This window comes from Delphinus delphis, chromosome 10, assembly GCF_949987515.2.
Source record: "Delphinus delphis chromosome 10, mDelDel1.2, whole genome shotgun sequence".
NCBI classification, from domain to species: domain Eukaryota; kingdom Metazoa; phylum Chordata; class Mammalia; order Artiodactyla; family Delphinidae; genus Delphinus; species Delphinus delphis.
Window position 1 is genome coordinate 20646853 of NC_082692.2, and position 20089 is coordinate 20666941.

The following is a 20089-nucleotide window of genomic DNA, read 5'->3' on the forward strand; positions in this document are numbered from 1 at the left end:
TGCACAGAAATCTCTGGCATTCCTATATACTAATGATGAAAAATCTGAAAGTGAAATCAAGAAAACACTCCCATTTACCATTGCAACAAAAAGAATAAAATATCTAGGAATAAACCTACCTAAGGAGACAAAAGACCTGTATGCAGAAAATTATAAGACACTGATGAAAGAAATTAAAGACGATACAAATAGTTGGAGAGATATACCATGTTCTTGGATTGGAAGAATCAACACTGTGAAAATGACTCTACTACCCAAAGCAATCTATAGATTCAATGCAATCCCTATCAAACTACCACGGCATTTTTCACAGAACTAGAACAAAAAATTTTGCAATTTGTATGGAAACACAAAAGACCCCGAATAGCCAAAGCAATCTTGAGAACGAAAAAAGGAGCTGGAGGAATAAGGCTCCCTGACTTCAGACTATACCACAAAGCTACAATAATCAAGACAGTATGGTACTGGCACAAAAACAGAAAGATAGATCAATGGAACAGGATAGAAAGCCCAGAGATAAACCCACGCACATATGGACACCTTATCATTGATAAAGGTGGCAGGAATGTACAGTGGAGAAAGGACAGCCTCTTCAATAAGTGGTGCTGGGAAAACTGGACAGGTACATGTAAAAGTTTGAGATTAGATCACTCCCTAACACCATACACAAAAATAAGCTCAAAATGGATTAAAGACCTAAATGTAAGGCCAGAAACTATCAAACTCTTAGAGGAAAACATAGGCAGAACACTCTATGACATAAATCACAGCAAGATCCTTTCTGACCCACCTCCTAGAGTAATGGAAATAAAAACAAAAATAAACAAATGGGACCTAATGGAACTTCAAAGCTTTTGCACAGCAAAGGAAACCATAAACAAGACCAAAAGACCCTCAGAATGGGAGAAAATATTTGCAAATGAAGCAACCGACAAAGGATTAATCTCCAAATTTTACAAGCAGCACATGCAGCTCAATAACAAAAAAACAACCCAATCCAAAAATGGGCAGAAGACCTAAATAGACATTTCCCCACAGAAGATATACAGACTGCCAACAAACACATGAAAGAATGCTCAACACCATTAATCATTAGAGAAATGCAAATCAAAACTACAATGAGATATCATCTCACACCAGTCAGAATGGCCATCATCAAAAAATCTAGAAACAAACAAACAAAAATCTAGAAACAATAAATGCTGGAGAGGGTGTGGAGAAAAGGGAACACTCTTGCACTGCTGGTGGGAATGTGAATTGGTTCAGCCACTATGGAGAACAGTATGGAGGTTCCTTTAAAAACTACAAATAGAACTACCATATGACCCAGCAATCCCACTACTGGGCATATATCCTGAGAAAACCAAACTTCAAAAAGAGTCATGTACCAAAATGTTCATTGCAGCTCTATTTACAATAGCCCGGAGATGGAAACAACCTAAGTGCCCACCATCGGATGAATGGATAAAGAAGTTGTGGCACATATATACAATGGAATATTACTCAGCCATAAAAAGAAATGAAATTGAGCTATATGTAATGAGGTGGATAGACCTAGAGTTTGTCATACAGAGTGAAGTAAGTCAGAAAGAAAAAGACAAATACCGTATGCTAACACATATATATGGAATTTAAGAAAAAAAAATGTCATGAAGAACCTAGGGGTAAGACAGGAATATAGACGCAGACCTACTGGAGAACGGACTTGAGGATATGGGGGGGGGAAGGGTGAGCTGTGACAGGGCGAGAGAGAGTCATGGACATATACACACTAACAAACGTAGTAAGGTAGATAGCTAGTGGGAAGCAGCTGCATGGCACAGGGATATTGGCTCGGTGCTTTGTGACCGCCTGGAGGGGTGGGATAGGGAGGGTGGGAGGGAGGGAGACGCAAGAGGGAAGACATATGGGAACATATGTATATGTATAACTGATTCACTTTGTTATAAAGCAGAAACTAACACACCATTGTAAGGCAATTATACCCCAATAAAGATATTAAAAAAAAAGTTTAAGCATTATAAATTAATATGTTTGTGACATAATGCACATATGCCCTAAATATTGAAGATGAATTAGCTTAAGAGACTAAGAATATTCCCAAATTGTCTATTAGTATATCTTCTCTGATACTACAAAATTACCTGACTAACATGGTATTTGGGCCCATTAGAATGATGCAACTCAGGTCAAGTTCTATGTTATCCAAGTCATTGCTGGCTGAGATATTTCCCATCTTAGTGACCAGGTACTGGTAAATAACACTAGTGAGGCATTGACTACATCTAGACGGCTCTGGAGGCAGACATTCTAGGTATGAACCTTCCCTCTACTTAGTACTAATCATGTGACTTTATATACATTCATTTCCCTGGTCTTTTGTTTCCCTACCCACACTATGTGGACAATATTATCTCACACTGGGGCATAACAGGCACATAAAAAATACTCAATAAATGGTAGCTATTTATAATTTCCTTTATCTATTTGTATATACATTCTTAATTTACCTGTTTTTCAGAGTGCATATGGCTCAGGTGGCATTGTGTATTCTATATCAAATAATCTGTTTATGTCTTTATATAATTCCAAGTAATCAGAATACCTGCAGGCATTTTTAAGGAGGGTCTCAGGACTCAATATATCAAATGGATACATGTCTTCATTACTCTGGCCTTCACCTAGTGTAGATCTGATGGGCCAGATTCTTTACAGAACTGTGACAAAGTAGATTATTCTTGGTTTATTTTTGCCTTTCTACCCCAGGCTACTGCTTTACAAAGCTTCAAATAATTCTGTTCATATTGGATCTTTGTTCTCCAGAGACTGCTAGCCCAATAAAGTACAATGTGAAGAGTGTCGCCTGGAATTGTGCAAATGACAGAACTGCTTCCATTAGTCACACTTATTATATCTAAAAAAAGGCATAACATAGTAAAAAGAAGACAAGTTCTTTGTCACAGAGATCTGGATTAAAGTCCTAGCTAATATCCAAGCCAGTGATGAGATCTTAGGCTGAAAATTAAGTATCTGAAACTCAGTTTCCTTAGTTACAAAATAAATATTACTAACTGATGGCTTTTCTTCATGAGTAATAATATATAAGCATGGTATAATAATTTTAATGGATCAGTTAACCCTTATACACGTTTGCTATGTTCCAGGCACTATTCTATGTACTTGACTATATTAACTTGTTTAATCCTCTTGTGAGGATAACTTTATGAGGTAAGCATTTTCTTATTACTCCCATTTTATAGGTGAGAAACAGGTGTTGAGAAAGTAAGTAATTGGCTTGAGGAAAATGGTCATGAAACCCAATAGTCTGACTCTAGAATCTGTTCTCCTGATCACTGGACTATACTTCTTCATACACATGTGAGAGTTGCATACATTTGCATATATAATTTGGTATATAAATATTATTTAAGTTATATGTCTGACCTACATAGATGCTTCTTCGGAACTTTTGGCCTGCTGACCACCAGTTCCAAAATACTTGAAATCTTAAAACTTTGAGAACTTGGATACAAGAAAGAAAGAGATTTTTAAAACCCTACCTGGGAGCAATATCCAAGACATTTATTAATATTCCACCCATACAAAAGCTTCCTGTTGCATTAGCAAGTATCAGGAAAATCATAGTGCCATGGAAGCTGGAACTCAGGTAAAGCAGGCACAGGCTGAAGAGGGCGGGCAGGAGAAGTCCTGGGGAGTGATTCAGACAACAGTCAGGTGTATCCCAAAGATGGGGGTGAAATGCCCCAAAGTGCTTGAATGTCCTGGCTCCTTACCTAGCAAGGTGAAGAGTTTCCGGATGGTGAGTAAGCTGAGAATATTCCTGGACAGGAAGACGTCTGCCATATGACCTGCTAGGATAGCAAAAATCCAGGCAAACAAATGGGGGAGGGAAGACAGCAGCCCATTCTGAGGAAGGAATGTTATTGTGAGTGAGTATGAGAAACAGTATAAGCCCTACACTGAAATTCAGTATCTAAAATTTGTATTGTCATATAGGAAAGCATCAACGTCCAATCCCAGAGTTACTTCTGGGGACACACTACCCAAGAGAAAGAGAAAAATCGTTTGGACGTCAGAAACAGTCATCACAATCTGCCTAGTTTTCTGTTGGGACCTGAAAGTCCTAGATGGTAGAGAGGAAAACTATGTTGGGAATGGGAAACGCTGTCTGTGGGGAAAGTGATAGAGATGATAATGATAACAACTGAAAACATGTATATGATGCTTATTGTGGACCAGCTGCTGTTAATCCTTGCAGCAAATCCATGATCTCATGGAAGATAAAATTGAATCTTAGAGAGCTTAGGTGACCTCACTGTTACACTGGTCACTAAGCTGGGTTACTGAAAGAATGTCTCAAAATGGCAAGCCCAGACTCCATTTCTAAAGGAGTCTTTTCTGGTTATTATGGCATCATACAACAGAAGTTTCCAGGCATCAGTAATTCTCCAAGTCAGACAACCAATGAAAGTGTCAGTCCTTTCAGAGCAAGTTGTGAGTCATGGGTTCACAACCCAGGACTCTTTGCCTTTCCCCAGGGGAGAGGATTGGTATGAGCTGGAAAGGGTGGTAGAGCCTGGCCAACTGACTTTCAGGAAAGGATCCGACCCTGCAGGGAACAATGGTGTTGAGCCTTAAGGAATACATAAGGGTGATTATACAGGGAATGGGAGATAGGGAATCTGTGGGAATGTGGGTGAGTGTGTATTGTTGGGGGAGTGCTAGACATCATGTCTACACCTTTTATTCTGGGCAATGTTGACCTAATAATTGGAAACAGTGACATCTCCAGGTAAAAACATCAGCTAAGTAGTATAGGGGTGGGCAAGAGCTAGGACTAGAGTCATGGGAGAAAAGGAAATGGGTGCAAAGTCCTTCATAAAGTGAAGAACAGAAGGTGTACTTACCTCTTTTACATTAATATGAAACTTGGAGTTGATAAACATTGGTGTATACAGACTCAGGAAGCTATTTGCCCAGAAAAAAGCAAAATTACAGAGGGAAATGACCCAGAGTGGAGGAGACTTAAGCACAGCCTTGATGGGCAGAGATGGTGCACTTGAACTGACCTGGAAAGGAACCCATTAATCATTAGCACATTAGGACAAGATGGAGCACATTTTATTTAGCACAGAATCTGGGAGATACCAAAGTGGAGCATGCATGTTCTACCTGCTGGGTGAGGGCGGACGTGATGTATTCCTTCTCACTTTTGCTTATACACGGGTGGTCCTTTGGGTCCTCATAAAACAGAACGAACCAGAGAAGACTTAAGGCACAACCACAAGCACCTATTGGAACAGGACAAGTTAGAATTGGAATTGCTTCTGTCTATAGTGAGTTTCTTTTCCAAACTGGCATTTTTCATTATTGGTCTGAGAACCTAGACCTCCTCTTTTCTTTTTTGGAACTTTGCAACAATGCTCACATTTTGATAGTTTTCTCTGTATCCATAGCTGCCTCTCTCAACAGAATGAATTTTACAGAAATGGCGGTAAACCCTCTGGCCTCTCCTGATCTCCTAGCCTCTATTTTTCTCCACACAGGACAGCTGGGCCTCCCAGCTCTTAGGCCATCATCTCTACAGATTCCTAATGTATTCTACTGTGAGAGTATGGCATAGCTGAACCCACACAGGGCTTGACAATCACCCAGTTGTTGTTGTTTTTTTTTTTAAAGTTAAATCTTACTTTTAAATCAATCTTATTTTAAAGATGTTGGGGGTAGGAGTTTATTAATTTATTTATTTTTGTTGTGTTGGATCTTCGTTTCTGTGTGAGGGCTTTCTCTAGTTGTGGCAAGCGGGGGCCACTCTTCATGGCGGTGTGTGGGCCTCTCACTATCACGGCCTCTCTTGTTGTGGAGCACAGGCTCCAGACGCGCAGGCTCAGTAGTTGTGGCTCACGGGCCTAGTTGCTCCGCGGCATGCGGGATCTTCCCAGATCAGGACTCGAACCCATGTCCCCTGCATTGGCAGGCAGATTCTCAACCACTGTGCCACCAGGGAAGCCCCAATCACCCAGTTTTGAGAGTTAGGCCTTAGCTATGCTCCTAAGATGCAGACCAGGCCTTAGGGATTGTCCAAGTCCCATAAGAGTTTGCCAAATTATTTGTTGTTTTTCAGTTTTTTATACTAATGATCTGATCATAAGGAATCCTCTGTTAGGACAGGGAGTATGTAGTACCCAGTAGTCAGCCTTCCAGAATTGCATTCATTCGTCTGAAAAACATTGGTTAAATGTCCATTATGTACCATGAACCATTCTAGGTCCTGGGAATACAACAGTGAATAAAACAGACAAAGCCCTGCCTTCACAGACTTTAGTTTCTAATGGATGAGACAAAGATAATGAAAAGTAATTAAATAAAAGGTAGTAAATGTCAGTGAAAAGAGCTATGGAGGAGAGTTATGGGGGGAGGAAGGAAGGAGTACCATGTTCAGGGAAGGCTAGGACGTGGATGGGGCACAGACACTCCAGGCAGAGGGAGAAATAAGTACCAAAGCCCAGAGTTATGAGGCCAGTGTCACTGGGCAGGGAGCAAGGTGAGGGTGGAAATGGATGAGGATGAGAGGTAATGAGACCAGACCATGTGGAAACCTGGAGCCACTGTGAGATCTCAGATGTTTACAACACACTTTAAGACAACATTAAAAGAATACTTTGACAACATACCATTTCCACCTCATTCTGTGACCTGAGAGCCCAAACCCAAGGCAAAATGTAAATGAAGAAAAGTGAGCACCTAATAAATACACACGCAATACATATATTTCTCTATATTATTGTACTCGACCCTCAGAAAATACATTTGATACTATTAGCTCTTTTAAGCAAGAACGATCTGCTTGCTTACCCAGGGACACATGATTAGTAAGTGGTAACTGACACTTAAGCACGGATTACATTGTCTAGGGAGGGAAAATAGCCCTAGAGGAGGAGGCTGGAGAAAAGCCTGGAAGAAAGACAACAGTTAATGGCAAGTAGAAGAGGAGAAGTCTGCAAAGGAGACTGAGCGGGAACGGCCAGAAGGATAAAGTCCATTGTAGGAAGAACAGGGTCAGAGAGACTGAGATGAGAAGGAAATGTCCAGTCACTGAGGTTCAGTGCATGGAGTCAGAGGCAAAGGCACAAGGGAAAGAATGGTATTGTTGAATATGATTGCAAGTTCAGGTCAAATGTGGACTGAAAAACTTCCACTTGATTTATGGGCATGGAGCTTGGCCAGCATTTGGGGGGCATATAAGGAGTTTAGAAGTTATCACTCCCATCCTTACAACAAGGAAAATGTTGAACAAACTAGAAATCAATAACTCTTCTTTGATCCATCAGAGAATTGAGGTCACAGGGCAAACCACTGCCCTCCTGTCTCTAGAGAGACAGACAGGCAGATACAGAGAATGACAACTTCCCAGAACAGAAGCCCAGAATCAGAAAACTCCATTGGAACCAGTCAGTTCTAGGGTAGGAAAACCTAGCAATTGATGGCTTGCTTTAGGTTCAGTGTAGACAAGTTTGAGAGATGAAAAGTCTGGGGATAGGGGGCCCAGTCTTAAGAAGACCCCTCACACTTTTGTGAGTTTTATCTCCAGAACACCTACCGGGTTCTCACAGTGAATAGAAGAGAAAAATCCCTCCATCCTTACAGGCGAGGAAGGGAAAAGTAGCTATTTTGAATTATGTCTAGAGCATTCTGTTCTTAACAAAAACTGCTCAAAGGGAAACTGTTTTGCCAGAGCCTAACCAACTTAAGGGAAGGGAAATGTCCAACTCCAGCCCCTTCCTCCTGGCTCACTTAAGGGGGGAAAAAAAAACTGAGAAGGACTTGTGAAGGTCAAGTTCGGGGCAGAGGCTCACTAAAATACTGATACCTAATCACAGCACTATAGAACACTGTCTCCTCATGTACACACCTTACCACCACGTCCAAAGTGTCCTGCACGTTATTGGGAATCCGCCTGGAAGAACTGCACATCACAAACCTTATTTAAGAAGTCTCTAGAGAAACTCAAAGACAAGGAAAGACAAAGACACCAGAGGAAGTTGTAGCCTCTGAAACTTACAACTATAGCACACAGTAAGCACAGCCTAACCCCTAGCCAGAAAAACATAAAACCTCACACTAAAGGGCTATTTTTCTCAGTTCCTTTTACCTAGTATATCTTGTTAGCTTTCAACAAGAAAAACATGAGGCACACTAACAGACAAAAAATGTAGTTTGAAGAGACAGAGCAAGCATCAGATCCAGACTGAGACATAGCAGAGGTGCTGGAATGATCAGATCAAGAACTTAAAACAACTATGATTAAAATGCTTATGGAAAAAGCAGACAACATACAAAAACATGAGTAATGTAAGTAGAGAGATGGAGACGCTAATAAGGAATCAAAAGAAAATGCTAGAAATCAAAAACACTGTAACAGAAATGAAGAATGCCTTTAACGAGCTCATTAAGAGACTAGACACGGTCGAGGAAAAATCACTGAGCTTCAAGAAATGTCCATAGAAACTTCCAAACCTGAATTGCAAATAGAGTAAAAGAATAAAAAAGAACAGAATATCCAAGAATTGTGGGACAATTACAATAGTGTAGTATACGTGTAACGGGAATATCGGAAAGAGAAGTAAGAGAAAGGAACAGAAGAAATATTTGAAGCAATAATTACTGAGAATTTCCCAAAAGTAATGATAGACACAGAACCACAGATAGAGGAAGCTCAGAGAACACAAAAAGGATGAATATCAATCAATCAATCAATCAGTTTACACGTAGGCATATCATATTCAAACTGCAGAAAATAAAAGAGAGAAAATTTTGAAAGAAGCCAGAGGAAAGAAAATGACCCGGGTAGTCGGGTTTAAATTTAGAATTCTTAGATTCCACTGGTCACAAATCCCTGGTCACTGATCTGGGACTTGACCTCTTCTGTTCCCACCCAGATCCAGTCCCACACCACTAGGGGTTTTGAATGGCTCTGTATAGAAATTCTTGGCTTCCCCATCATGCTCCATCTACATTCTCTGCAAATAGTTTTACCTGTCACCTCCCGGCCCAGCCTCAATTCAGTGAATGTGGGGAAGAGTCCTGCCAGTTCCGAAAAAGCCTTGGTCGTATATGAGAAAAAAATTCTGGGAGTGATCATTAGAAGGAAAGTCATGGGCTCTGATGAGCCTATAATTTTGATGCCATAGACTTCTACCCTATGAAGAAGGCTTGGCTGGAGGGGGGCCAGAATGGGCTCACTACAATGTAGAATCCAAGGCAAGGCCCCTCCTGTCTGGGCTTCAGAGCAGCTCTAGCTCTTATGGAAGCCATAAGTGACCTTGGCAAGGGCTCTCTTGATAGTAGAATGGGTCAGACACTTATAGTCAGATATAAGTTGAGGAGACAGTGGGTGGCTAGGAAATGGGGGGGCAGTGGGTGTAGACAGGTTGTTCAATAATTTTGACTCTTAAAAGGGAGGTAACTTGAAAGAGACAGCAGGGAAAGGGAGCCATTTTAGAGATTTGAGGAGAGTAGTTTTGAGAAGTTTGAAATAGTATTTATGGAGAGAAACATGGCAGGACAGTCAGGCCCTTTTAAGTGCAAATGTGAGTGTATGGTTCAATTTGTTCTGTATGGTAATTTTCCCCAGCAATTATCAGCTGCTTAAAAGCAGGTATTATTTTGTTCTTTAAAATAGTATTGATTAGATTTATTTAACTTTATTGAGAAGAGCATTCAAATGGAACCACAAAACATTCTGGTTTTAGTTTGCCTCTGCCACTAACTTGGGCAGGTTATTTCACATCTATGGGCACCGTATGACTCATTGTAAGACTTGTGGTGGTAACACCTAAATCCCTATACTGCTGCCATCTAAGTGATGGCACTCTTCCCCTACTCTAAGTGATAAGAAAAAGCAGATGGGGCAATTCATGGTAAAGCTGTTATCATGGTATAATGCACAGTCCCTTTCTTTGCGCTTCATAGAGCCACCCATGAGAATTGCAAATGACAAATGTTGCTGTATACATGTGCATGATGTTGAAATATGAATACATCATGAATATTGGAGCTCACCCAACTTTTGATCAGCAATGTTGGGCAGCGTTAATTACTGAAAAGTTTTTCTTACATGGAGCCGAAACTTCACCTCCCTATAATTACCTGCGTATTAATTTTAGTTTTGTAATGCACAGCAGGTATGCATTTCTCTTACATGAGAGTCCTGCAAGGCATGCCTGCTCAAGTTTTCATTTCACCAGGTTAGACAGTTCCAAGTCTTCCAGCCCTTTCCTGACATAGGGTTTGTGTAATATCACTATACTGACCATTACTTACTACTGATGACTAATGCAGTGATGAAGAACAATGAAATTGTGAGGATGGAAGACATGCCTCTGTCATTTGCTCACTGTGGGTATCGGGGGTTCCCTGTTTGTCCCTCCAGATCCACTCTCCACCCTTCTTTACCCTGCTTTGGCCACAGATGGCTGACTTGAATGAATATCAACCGGCCCCTATGTTCTCTGCTTTCCAGATAGATTTAGGCAGCAGAAAGCTTGAGCAGAAGATGAGACGGAGAGAGTTGAATGAGATTAGGGTGTCTCTTTCCCTAGTTATCACCTTCCCTAGCATTGCCTCAGTCTATATGCTCTTTTATGAGAAGTCATGGGTCCTCTCAAGGCAGCCATCTCTACAGGACTCTCTCCTAGTAGATTCCTATCGACTACACCCTTGCTTGCCCTTTTGGACCTGGGGATGGTATTAGCTTCCATTTTGCTAGCACCTGATTACTGCTCTATCCATTTGATTCTGCCACATCTTTATTTACCATTTTAAAGAATCACTTTGTAATAGATCCTTTTGAATTAAGTCTCTGTAATTTTCCTTACGTATCAAACAAGCACAATAGCACCCATCCACAGTCCCTTATCCACAAATCTGAAACAAAGATTTGAAAGCCAAAAGTGATTTTCTAACTTATTTAGAAACCTCAATCCTTTATAGTTTTTCATTTATTCCAATTTATGAGAATTTCATGTTTCACTTCAGAAATTAATGTGTTTGATTATGAGATGATGCTCTAAATTTTGCTTGGGATGTTAAGTATAAATAGTATACTCCTATTATCTTTGATCTATTCTGATCATCCCTTTCCCCAAGAGTTTCAGGTAAGGGATATATATCTGTAGCATCGATGTTGTAGAATTGTGAAATTATATACAGTAATGCACGTATAGTTCTGAGCATGATGTCTTGCTTATAATAAGAAATTCATGAATGTTGACTGCTCTTTTTCCTTCAATGGGATTTATGAGTTTTAATATTGCTAACTTCATATAAACTACTGTATTCCATTTTTAGTTTTAAGTTTTAAAAATTCTGAATAATGGCTGGGATTTTTATAGAAAGAGACTCACCAAAAATATAAAAGACCATAGGCCATCCCAGGGAGTCACAGATGAATCCTGTTATAAGTAGGACAACACAGGGTCCTAGCAGAAGTCCTAATCAGAAGGCACAAAGAACACCCCCAATGAATGCAGGCATCTGGAAGTAGAAATAATGTAGTCCCATGGTAGCAGTGAACAATTTATAGTGAAATATTTGTATAATGTATAACACCGAACAGAAGAAAATAATAAAATATTTGCTTTTCTCTCTTTTCTCTGTTGTTTGAGATAAGGAAGCCTCTTCTCCATCCCAGACAATTTCCATATCTTTAAAGTGAGGATGGTTTCCAAAGCCCTTGACAGTTCAAAACATACATGTTTCTTATGGCTCTAGGGCAGCACATGCTACAATGAGATGACAATGAGATTAAACATTCTAGGCCCCTAGTCATTACCTGATAAACTCAGAGAGGTAAGTCGGACTTGTTCCAAGGGAGGAGCCCACTTGACCCATACTACTTGCTGAGTTGTTAATGCTATCCCCTGAAAGAAGAATGATTAGAACATTTGATCTCTGACACTTTCTGTGAATTTAAACTCTTGGTTCAGTTTTTGTATTATCTTAATACCTGGAATAGTCCCTGGATTACTCGGCATATGATGACCAAAGCTTCTCCAAATTCAGCTGCCAGTGGGATGAGCAGAGTAAACAGAGAGCTGAGGAACAATGCAGAACCAACCATTTTCTTTAAGGAGTATATTCCAGAGAAATATCCAGCAGGAATTTGGCTGATGAGAATACCGTAGAAGATGGAACTTAACATGATCCCCTGGATTTCAGTGCTCCAGTTATACACAGGGTTCTGAAAGGAAAAAGGAGACACATCTAGCCACTCTGCAGATGATTTCCTATGATGTTCAGGAATATGGGAAAACTGGTCTTCCAGCTTACCCCATGTAAAATAGCTGTCCTCTGCCTAACATCCTCTATTATGGGACTTCTTTATTCCTAATAACATCATTATCTGTGTGTAATTACATTTTATCATTGGTACCCTCAACTATAACGAAAAGTCTTTGCAGTCAAGGGCATCATTTGTACCACCCATACCTGTCACAGCATAGACGTTTCATACTTGCTTTTTAAAAAAATTTTAGATATAATTGGCAGATATTAGTTTCAGGTGTACAACATAATGATTCGATATTTGTATATACTGAGAAATGATCATAAGTCTAGTTAACATCCATCACCATATATATAGTTGTGATGAAAACTTTTAAGATCTACTCTCTTAGCAACTTTCAACTATACAATACAGTATCATTAACTATAGTCACCATGCTATATACTACACCTCCATAACAATTTTTTTAAAGATTTATTTTGATGTGGACCATTTTTTAAAATATTTTATTGAATTTGTTACAACACGTCTTCTGTTTTGGGTTTTTGGCCGCCAGCCATATGGGATCTTAGCTCCCCAACCAGGGATTGAAACCACACCCTCTCACTGGAAGGCAAAGTCTTAACCACTGGACCACCAGGGAGGTCCCCCCATAACTTATTTTATAGCTGGAAGTTTGCACTTTTTAACTCTCTTTACCCATTTTGCCCAACACCACCCACCCCCGACCCCCTGCTACTGGCAACCACCAGCCTGTTCTCTGTAACCAGGAGCTCAGATTCATTTGTTTGTTTAGATTACAGATATAAACAAGATCGTATAGTATTTGTCTTTCTTTGTCTGATTTATTTCACTTAGCGTAATACACTCAAGGTCCATTCATGTTGTCGCAAATGGCAAGATTTCTTACTTTTATGACTGAATAATATTCCATTGTATATATACAGTGCATTTGCATTATCCATTCATCCTTGGATGGATCCTTAGGCTGTTGTAAATAATGCTGCAATGAACATGGGGGTGTAGATATTTTTTCAAGTTACTGTTTTTATTTTCTTAGGATAAATACCCAGAACTAGAATTGCTGGATATGGTAATTTAATTTTTAAGTTTTTGAAGAACCTTCATACTGTTTTCCATAGTGACTGCACTAATTTACATTATACCGTCAGTGCACTAGGGTTCCCTTCTCTCCACATCTTAGTCAACACTTGATATTTCTTGTCTTTTTGATAATAGCCATGTTGACAGGTATGAGATGATACCTTGTGGGTTTGATTTGCATTTCCCTGATGATGTTGGGCACCCTCTCATGTGCCTGTTGACAATTTGTCTGTCTTTTCTGGAAAAATGTCTATTCAGATCCTCTGCCCATTTTTTTTTTTTTTTTGGTACGCGGGCCTCTCACTGTTGTGGCCTCTCCCATTGCAGAGCACAGGCTCCAGACGCACAGGCTCAGTGGCCATGGCTCACGGACCTAGCTGCTCCACGGCGTGTGGGATCTTCCCGGACCAGGGCACGAACTCGTGTCCCCTGCATCGGCAGGCGGACTCTCAACCACTGCGCCACCAGGGAAACCCCTCTGCCCATTTTTTGATTTTTTTTTGCAATAGAGTTGTATGAGTTCTTCATATATTTTGGATACCAATCTCTTATCAGATATGATTTGCAAATATTTTCTCTTATTCAGTAGGTTGCCTTTTCATTTTATTGACGGTTTCCTTTGCCGTGCAGAAGCTTTTTAGTTTGATGTAGTCTCACTTGTGTATTTTTGCTTTTGTTGCCATTGATTTTGATGTAAAATCCAAAAAATCATAGCCAAGACTAATGTCAGTGAGCTTTTCACCTATGTTTTCTTCTAGTTTTATGTTTTTAGGTCTTAATGTTCCAATGTTGGATTCATTTTGAGTTAATTTTTGTGTGCATTATAAGATAGTGGCTCAGTTTTCCCAACACTATATATTGAAGAGATTGTCTTTTCATCATTTTATATTCTTGCCTCCTTTGTCATAGATTGATTGCCCAAATACATATGGTTTATTTCTGGGCTATCTACACTGCTTCGCTGATTGACGTGTCTGAGTTTATGCAAATACCATACTTTTTTGATTACTATAGCTTTGGGATGTAGTTTGAAATCAGGAAGCTTGATGCCTCTAGCTTTGTTTTTCTTTCTCATTATTGCTTTGGCTATTCTGGGCCTTTTGTAGTTGCATACAAATTGTAGTACTGTTTGTTCTATTTCTGTGAAAAAGGCAATCGGAATTTTGATGATTACATCTAATCTGTAGACATTTTAACAATATGAATTCTTTCAATCCATGAGCACAAAATATCTTTCCATTTACTTGTGTCTTCTTCAGTTTCTTTCATCAGCGTCGTACAGTTTTCAGTGCATAGGTGTTTAACCTTCTTGGTTAAATTTATTCCTGTATATTTTAGTCTTTTTGATGCAATTAGAATTGTTTTCTTAATTTTGTTTCTGCTAGTTTGTTAATAGTGTATAGAAATGCAACAGATTTTTGTATATTGATTTCGTATCTTACAACTTTACTGAATTCATTTTTATTCTAACAGTTTCCTTAGTGGAGTCTTCAGGATTTTCTATATATAATATCATGTCATCTGCAAATAGTGACAATTTTACTTCTTCCTTTTCAATTTGGATGCCTTTTTTTTTTTCTTGCCTAATTGCTCTGGTGAGGACTTCCAATACTATGTTGAATAAAAGTGGTGGGAGTGGGAATCACTGTTTTATTCCTGATTTTAGAGGAAAAGCTTTCAGATTTTCACCATTGAGTATGATGTTACCTGTGGTCTTGTTATACATGGCCTTTATTATGTTGAGGTACATTCCCTCTATACTCGTTTAGAATTTTGGATATTAATTTTGTCAAACCCTGATGGTCACCAGAGCCAGATGATCAAGGCGTCAGCTGTTAAAAAGAAAAAGAAATCGGGTGCCAGAACAAGAGGCCAGATGAACGTAAAAGCTCTCTTTTGGGAGATACTGGCTCTCCAGAACACAGCAAAGAGAGAACACAAGGATGGCATCTGCTGGTCTCCATCCCCAAAGAGAACTCCAGCAGGCCCTAGATGTGTGTTAAATTAGATGCCCGCCCCTCAGGCCAACAGTTTATGGTAAGCAAATAAGCCTCTTTCATAGAACATCTTGGTGCTTTTCAAATGGTTGCCTCTGTTCTGTGCTCTAGGGTAGGTGAGTTCATGTGCAAGCCCTTTAAGAACCATTTCTCAGTTCACTATACCCTGTGGGACTTGGGTATATGAGCCCTGTTGGCTTTCAGAGCTAGATATGTGGGTGGCGTATCTCTCAGGCACAGGTCTTAAAAGTTGGCATGCCCATTGTGGGGTTCAAACTCTTCACTCCTCAGGGTTGCCTTGCTGGGTCGCCTTGCCAGGGGTGGGGTTTACAGTGAGATTGTGTCTCAGCATTTCCTCTTGGTTGTGGGCTTTTTCTTGTTCGCCTGATGTGTAGGAGTTACCCAGCTTTCAATTTTTTTTTCCAGAGGAAGTTGTTCCATATGTAGCTGTATATTTGGTGTGTCTGTATGAAGAGGTGAGTCCAGACTTTTCTACCTCTCCATCTTCAACATCTCTAATACCTGTTTCTTGAATGTTTGTAAAAAACATGTAAACTCTTCTGTAGAGTGCCATGTAATACTACATTTACTGCAATCATTAATTTCCTCCTGCCCCTTCTCACCCTCTAATTTCTCTATTCAGTTAACCTCATTCACAAAACAACATTTTCCCTCCACACACATGACCCCAGAGAGAAAAGCAGCAATTGAGAGAATATCAAATCATGAAGAGGAGTTCTCAGGCTGAACTATGGAAATAATTGAATGGGATAGTGAAGGAAAAAGACCATTTCTCTTCTTTTGCTTGGCTCTGATGTGGCATGTTTTATTGTCTGTCTTGGGAGTGGTTTCCTGTCAATTCTTAGGCTAGGTGGTCTTGCATAAATTTGTTGCATTATTAAAGTTGATATAAGAAATTCTGAACATTGAACTTATACCTGGGGCCATGAGGAGGCTGTGCTATTTTTGGACCCACCGAACAGGGAGAAGCCTTAATTTTAGTAGGTGACGAGAAGATAAAGCCTCTTTGGTTATGTGTATGATAGTCTGCTTCTCTGAACTTTCTCTGCACTTGCATAATTAGTTTTTATATTAAGAAATGAAGATTTTTGTTACATAAAGAATGAATGTTCTTAATGAAATTTTTGGCTGACTGAAATAATGAAATAGGTAGGAGTCCATGTGTTTGTTCTCTCATCACTGTTACTTTCACCCTTCATCCCTTTTTTTTTCCCTCCCTTTCTCAAATCTCTGTCATCCTGTAGCTGTGGCCTCTGTATAGTGATGTCTTTTCCTGATAGAAAGGACTTTCATGAGAGATCTGGTAGGAGTACAACTCTGAGAATATTGAATAGTGAGAGGCATCCATAGAGTAGCCAAGGGAGCATGGAAGCTCCAGATCTCTTCCATGGGTTGGAAGCTACTCAGAGGATGGAACAAGATGGTCTGCCATTTTTTTCTAAATCACAGGAATTTCGCCAAGGAAATCAATATTCACCCTTACCCACATCAGGTGGTCCAGCACACATTTGTTCAACTCTCCCTGTGCAGATTATTCAGAATATTGGGTTGTTTTTCTAATGGCATAAAGCCATCACTCTTCACAGCAGGATGTAAAAAAAAAAGAAAAAAATCCCACCATAGTTGAATTAAAACTGCTGAACTCATAAACTCCCCACACCAGAAGGATAAAACCTAAGTTGCATTAACTAGTTGTCATTAAACAAAGTGCTACATATATAAATGTTTAAATTATCCTATATAAATCTTAGGAATAAATATATATACATCTGTATGAGTCATATAAATGAGCAAGTAGATAATATCTACTTGTAAAATGGACTAAGGGTATCAATAGATAATTTATGAGAGAAAAATGGAAATGATCAATAAGTATAGGTCACAGAAATATAAAAATGTGCACATTCATTAATAATAAAAAATTTAAAGTTATGGCAGAATTTCTATTGGATTAGTAAATTTTAAATAGAATAATTATACATATTCTTTGGCTGTTGTGGCAGAGGGAAGACTGATAGAGAATACTCCTCATTTATGTGTCACACTTTTTCTCATCTTCCTTCCTTTTCCTTTTTATACTCAGTGTCCCTTACTGTGGTCTCTGTGGTTCCTATTCGCTGTTTTCCTTGTTATTTTGTCTTCTTTCGTAAAATGTTCTGTCTCATTTTATCATAATCCTTTTCTGAGTTCTGTTAATTTCCTTTTTTCTTCCCCATTCATCTTCTGTCTGAGCATAGACTGCTACCACCTGGCTATCTCTGCTTTGAGCTCCTGGATGTGCTGCACTGTAGTGTTCCTTCCATAGCTAGAGTTGCTTTCCTAGTTTTTAGGTTCATTTGTAATTTCAGGTTACATTTTAGATCTGCTTTGGGAAAATGATATCCTGGTGAGTTTTCATACTTGAGAATAATTATGTGCTCTGTTTCTTCATCTAGTACCTTTGTAGAGCAGCAAACTGAAATCCTTTCCTGTGACTCATATTTGAAGATCAAATGTCCTGGATTATAGCAGCAGGCTCCACGGTGGGTGGGGGTGGGGGTGAATGTGCCAAAGAAATGTTCCAAGCTCCACAGCTTGAGCTGCCTCTTCTTTTGCTACAGCGAAGGAAATGAAGTACAGCCTTTGTGAGTAGTCATCTCTCTAGAGAATGGGATTCTCGATATTTAAACCAAGGCAATGGAATACTACAAATATTTAAGAATTAAAGAAAAAAATTTTGAATAGGTTTTGACAGATTTTTTGACGTACAATTGACACAATAAACTGTATATTTAATCTTTGTCATAAAGTGTACAACTTGCTAAATTTTTAAATGTGTACATTCATGAAACCATCATCAGAATCAAGATGATGAACATATTATTCACCTCCAAAAGTTTTCTTACTCCTTGTAATTCCTCACTTCTGCTCCTCCACTGCCAATGATCTGCTTTGTCATCATTTCCTAGAAGTTTTATATATAAATGGAGTCATACAGTATGTACTATTTCTTTTTATCTAGCTTAGTTGACTCAGCATAATAAGAGTGGCATCCATGTTGGCCTGTGTATCAATAGTTCATCCCTTTTTTTTTTTTTTTTGTGGTACACGTACCTTTCACTGTTGTGGCCTCTCCCATTGCAGAGCACAGGCTCCAGACGTGCAGGCTCAGTGGCCATGGCTCACGGGCCCAGCCACTCCATGGCATGTGGGATCCTCCCGGACCAGGGCACAAACCCGCGTCCCCTGCATCGGCAGGCGGACTCTCAACAACTGTGCCACCAGGGAAGCCCCCCATCCCTTTTTAGTACTAAGCAGTACTCCATTTTATGGATGGGCCATAGTTTGTGCATTCATTCACCTATTGATGAACATGTTGGTTGTTTCCAATTTTTTGCTATTACAAATAAAGCTACAATGAGAATCTATATATACATCTCTATATGGACACATGCTTTCATTTCTCTTTAGTAGCAGTGGAATGGCTGGATCATACGGTAGCTATATGCTTAACTAAACTGGTTGTACCACTGTGAATTATCACCAGCAGTGTAGAAGACTTCCAGTTCCTCCACATTCTTACAACACTTATGTCCAATCTTTATAATTTTGGCCATTTGAATTGGTGTGTAGTCATATCGGGCCTCTCACTGTTGTGGCCTCTCCTGTTGAGGAGCACAGGCTCTGGATGCACAGGCTCAGCGGCCATGACTCACGGGCCTAGCTGCTCCACAGCATGTGGGATCTTCCCGGACCAGGGCACGAACCCGTGTCCCCTGCATCGGCGGGCGGAATCTCAACCACTGCGCCCCCAGGGAAGGCCCATGTATCATCTTTGATGAAGTGTCTATTCACATCTTTCCCCCATTTTTGTGCTGCGTTGTTGGTTTCATTTATTATTGAGTTTTGATAAACTTCCTTTACTAGATATGATTTTCAAAAATTTACCACTGTCTCTGGTTTGTCTTTTCAGTCTTTTAACAGTGTTTTTTTGAATTTTGGTGAAGTCCAATTTTTTTGTTTCTTCTTTTGTGAATCATGAAAAAATCAGTAGTTCATATGTGTGTGTGAGTCTATTTCTGGACACTGTTCTATTTCAATGATTACTTTTCTGTCTTTATGCTAATAACACACTGTCTTGATTACTGTAGCATTATAACAAAGTCTTAAAATCAGGTAGGTAGCGTTATTCCTGTAACTATTGATTTTTTGCCAAACTTAAAAGACAATTCAGTGGAGAAAGAAGTCTTTTCAACAAATGATGCTAGAACAGTTGTATACACATATGTAAAAAAGGATCTTCAACACAACACATACAAAATTTGAAAAAATGAATATTTAAATGTAAAACCTGAAATTATAAAACTTCTAGAAGAAAACATAACAGATATTTTTACTTTGGGCTATGCAAAGATTTATTAGATATAAAGCCAGAAGAAGTTTTGGTAAAACCAACAGAAGTTCTTTATGCAGAAGGAAAATTATATAGTTCAGAAACTTGTATCTACATTTAAAAAAGAAGAGCATGAAGAAAGAATAAATGAAGGGGTAATTTATTTTATTTTGAATTGATGCAAAAGATACCTACTTGTTTAAAGCAATAATGTAATTCTGTATTGGGTATTTATAGCATATGGATAAGGGGAATGAATAGCAGCAGTGTCACAAAAGATGGGAGAGA

The 20089-nt window shown here is 39.3% G+C and overlaps 2 protein-coding genes across 17 annotated transcripts in view; both read right to left on the minus strand.

The window, feature by feature from the left end:
- The window catches only part of SLC17A3 (solute carrier family 17 member 3), a 294893-nt gene that overhangs the window by 198548 nt on the left and 76256 nt on the right, over positions 1-20089 (minus strand).
- SLC17A1 (solute carrier family 17 member 1) overlaps positions 1-20089 on the minus strand; it is a 246272-nt gene that overhangs the window by 198534 nt on the left and 27649 nt on the right. For all 16 annotated transcript variants that reach the window (XR_009520970.2, XR_009520967.2, XR_009520962.2 and 13 more), the window contains exons 4-10: positions 12029-12262; positions 11855-11942; positions 11427-11513; positions 5194-5312; positions 4929-5090; positions 3795-3927; positions 3561-3708 (exon numbers count right to left, since the gene is read on the minus strand). Coding sequence is in view for 5 of the 16 variants with exons in the window: in XM_060023427.2 (XP_059879410.1) it covers positions 3561-3708; positions 3795-3927; positions 4929-5090; positions 5194-5312; positions 11427-11513; positions 11855-11942; positions 12029-12262 (971 nt within the window). In the remaining 11 variants the exon portion in view is untranslated. The remainder of the gene's footprint in view (positions 1-3560; positions 3709-3794; positions 3928-4928; positions 5091-5193; positions 5313-11426; positions 11514-11854; positions 11943-12028; positions 12263-20089) is intronic.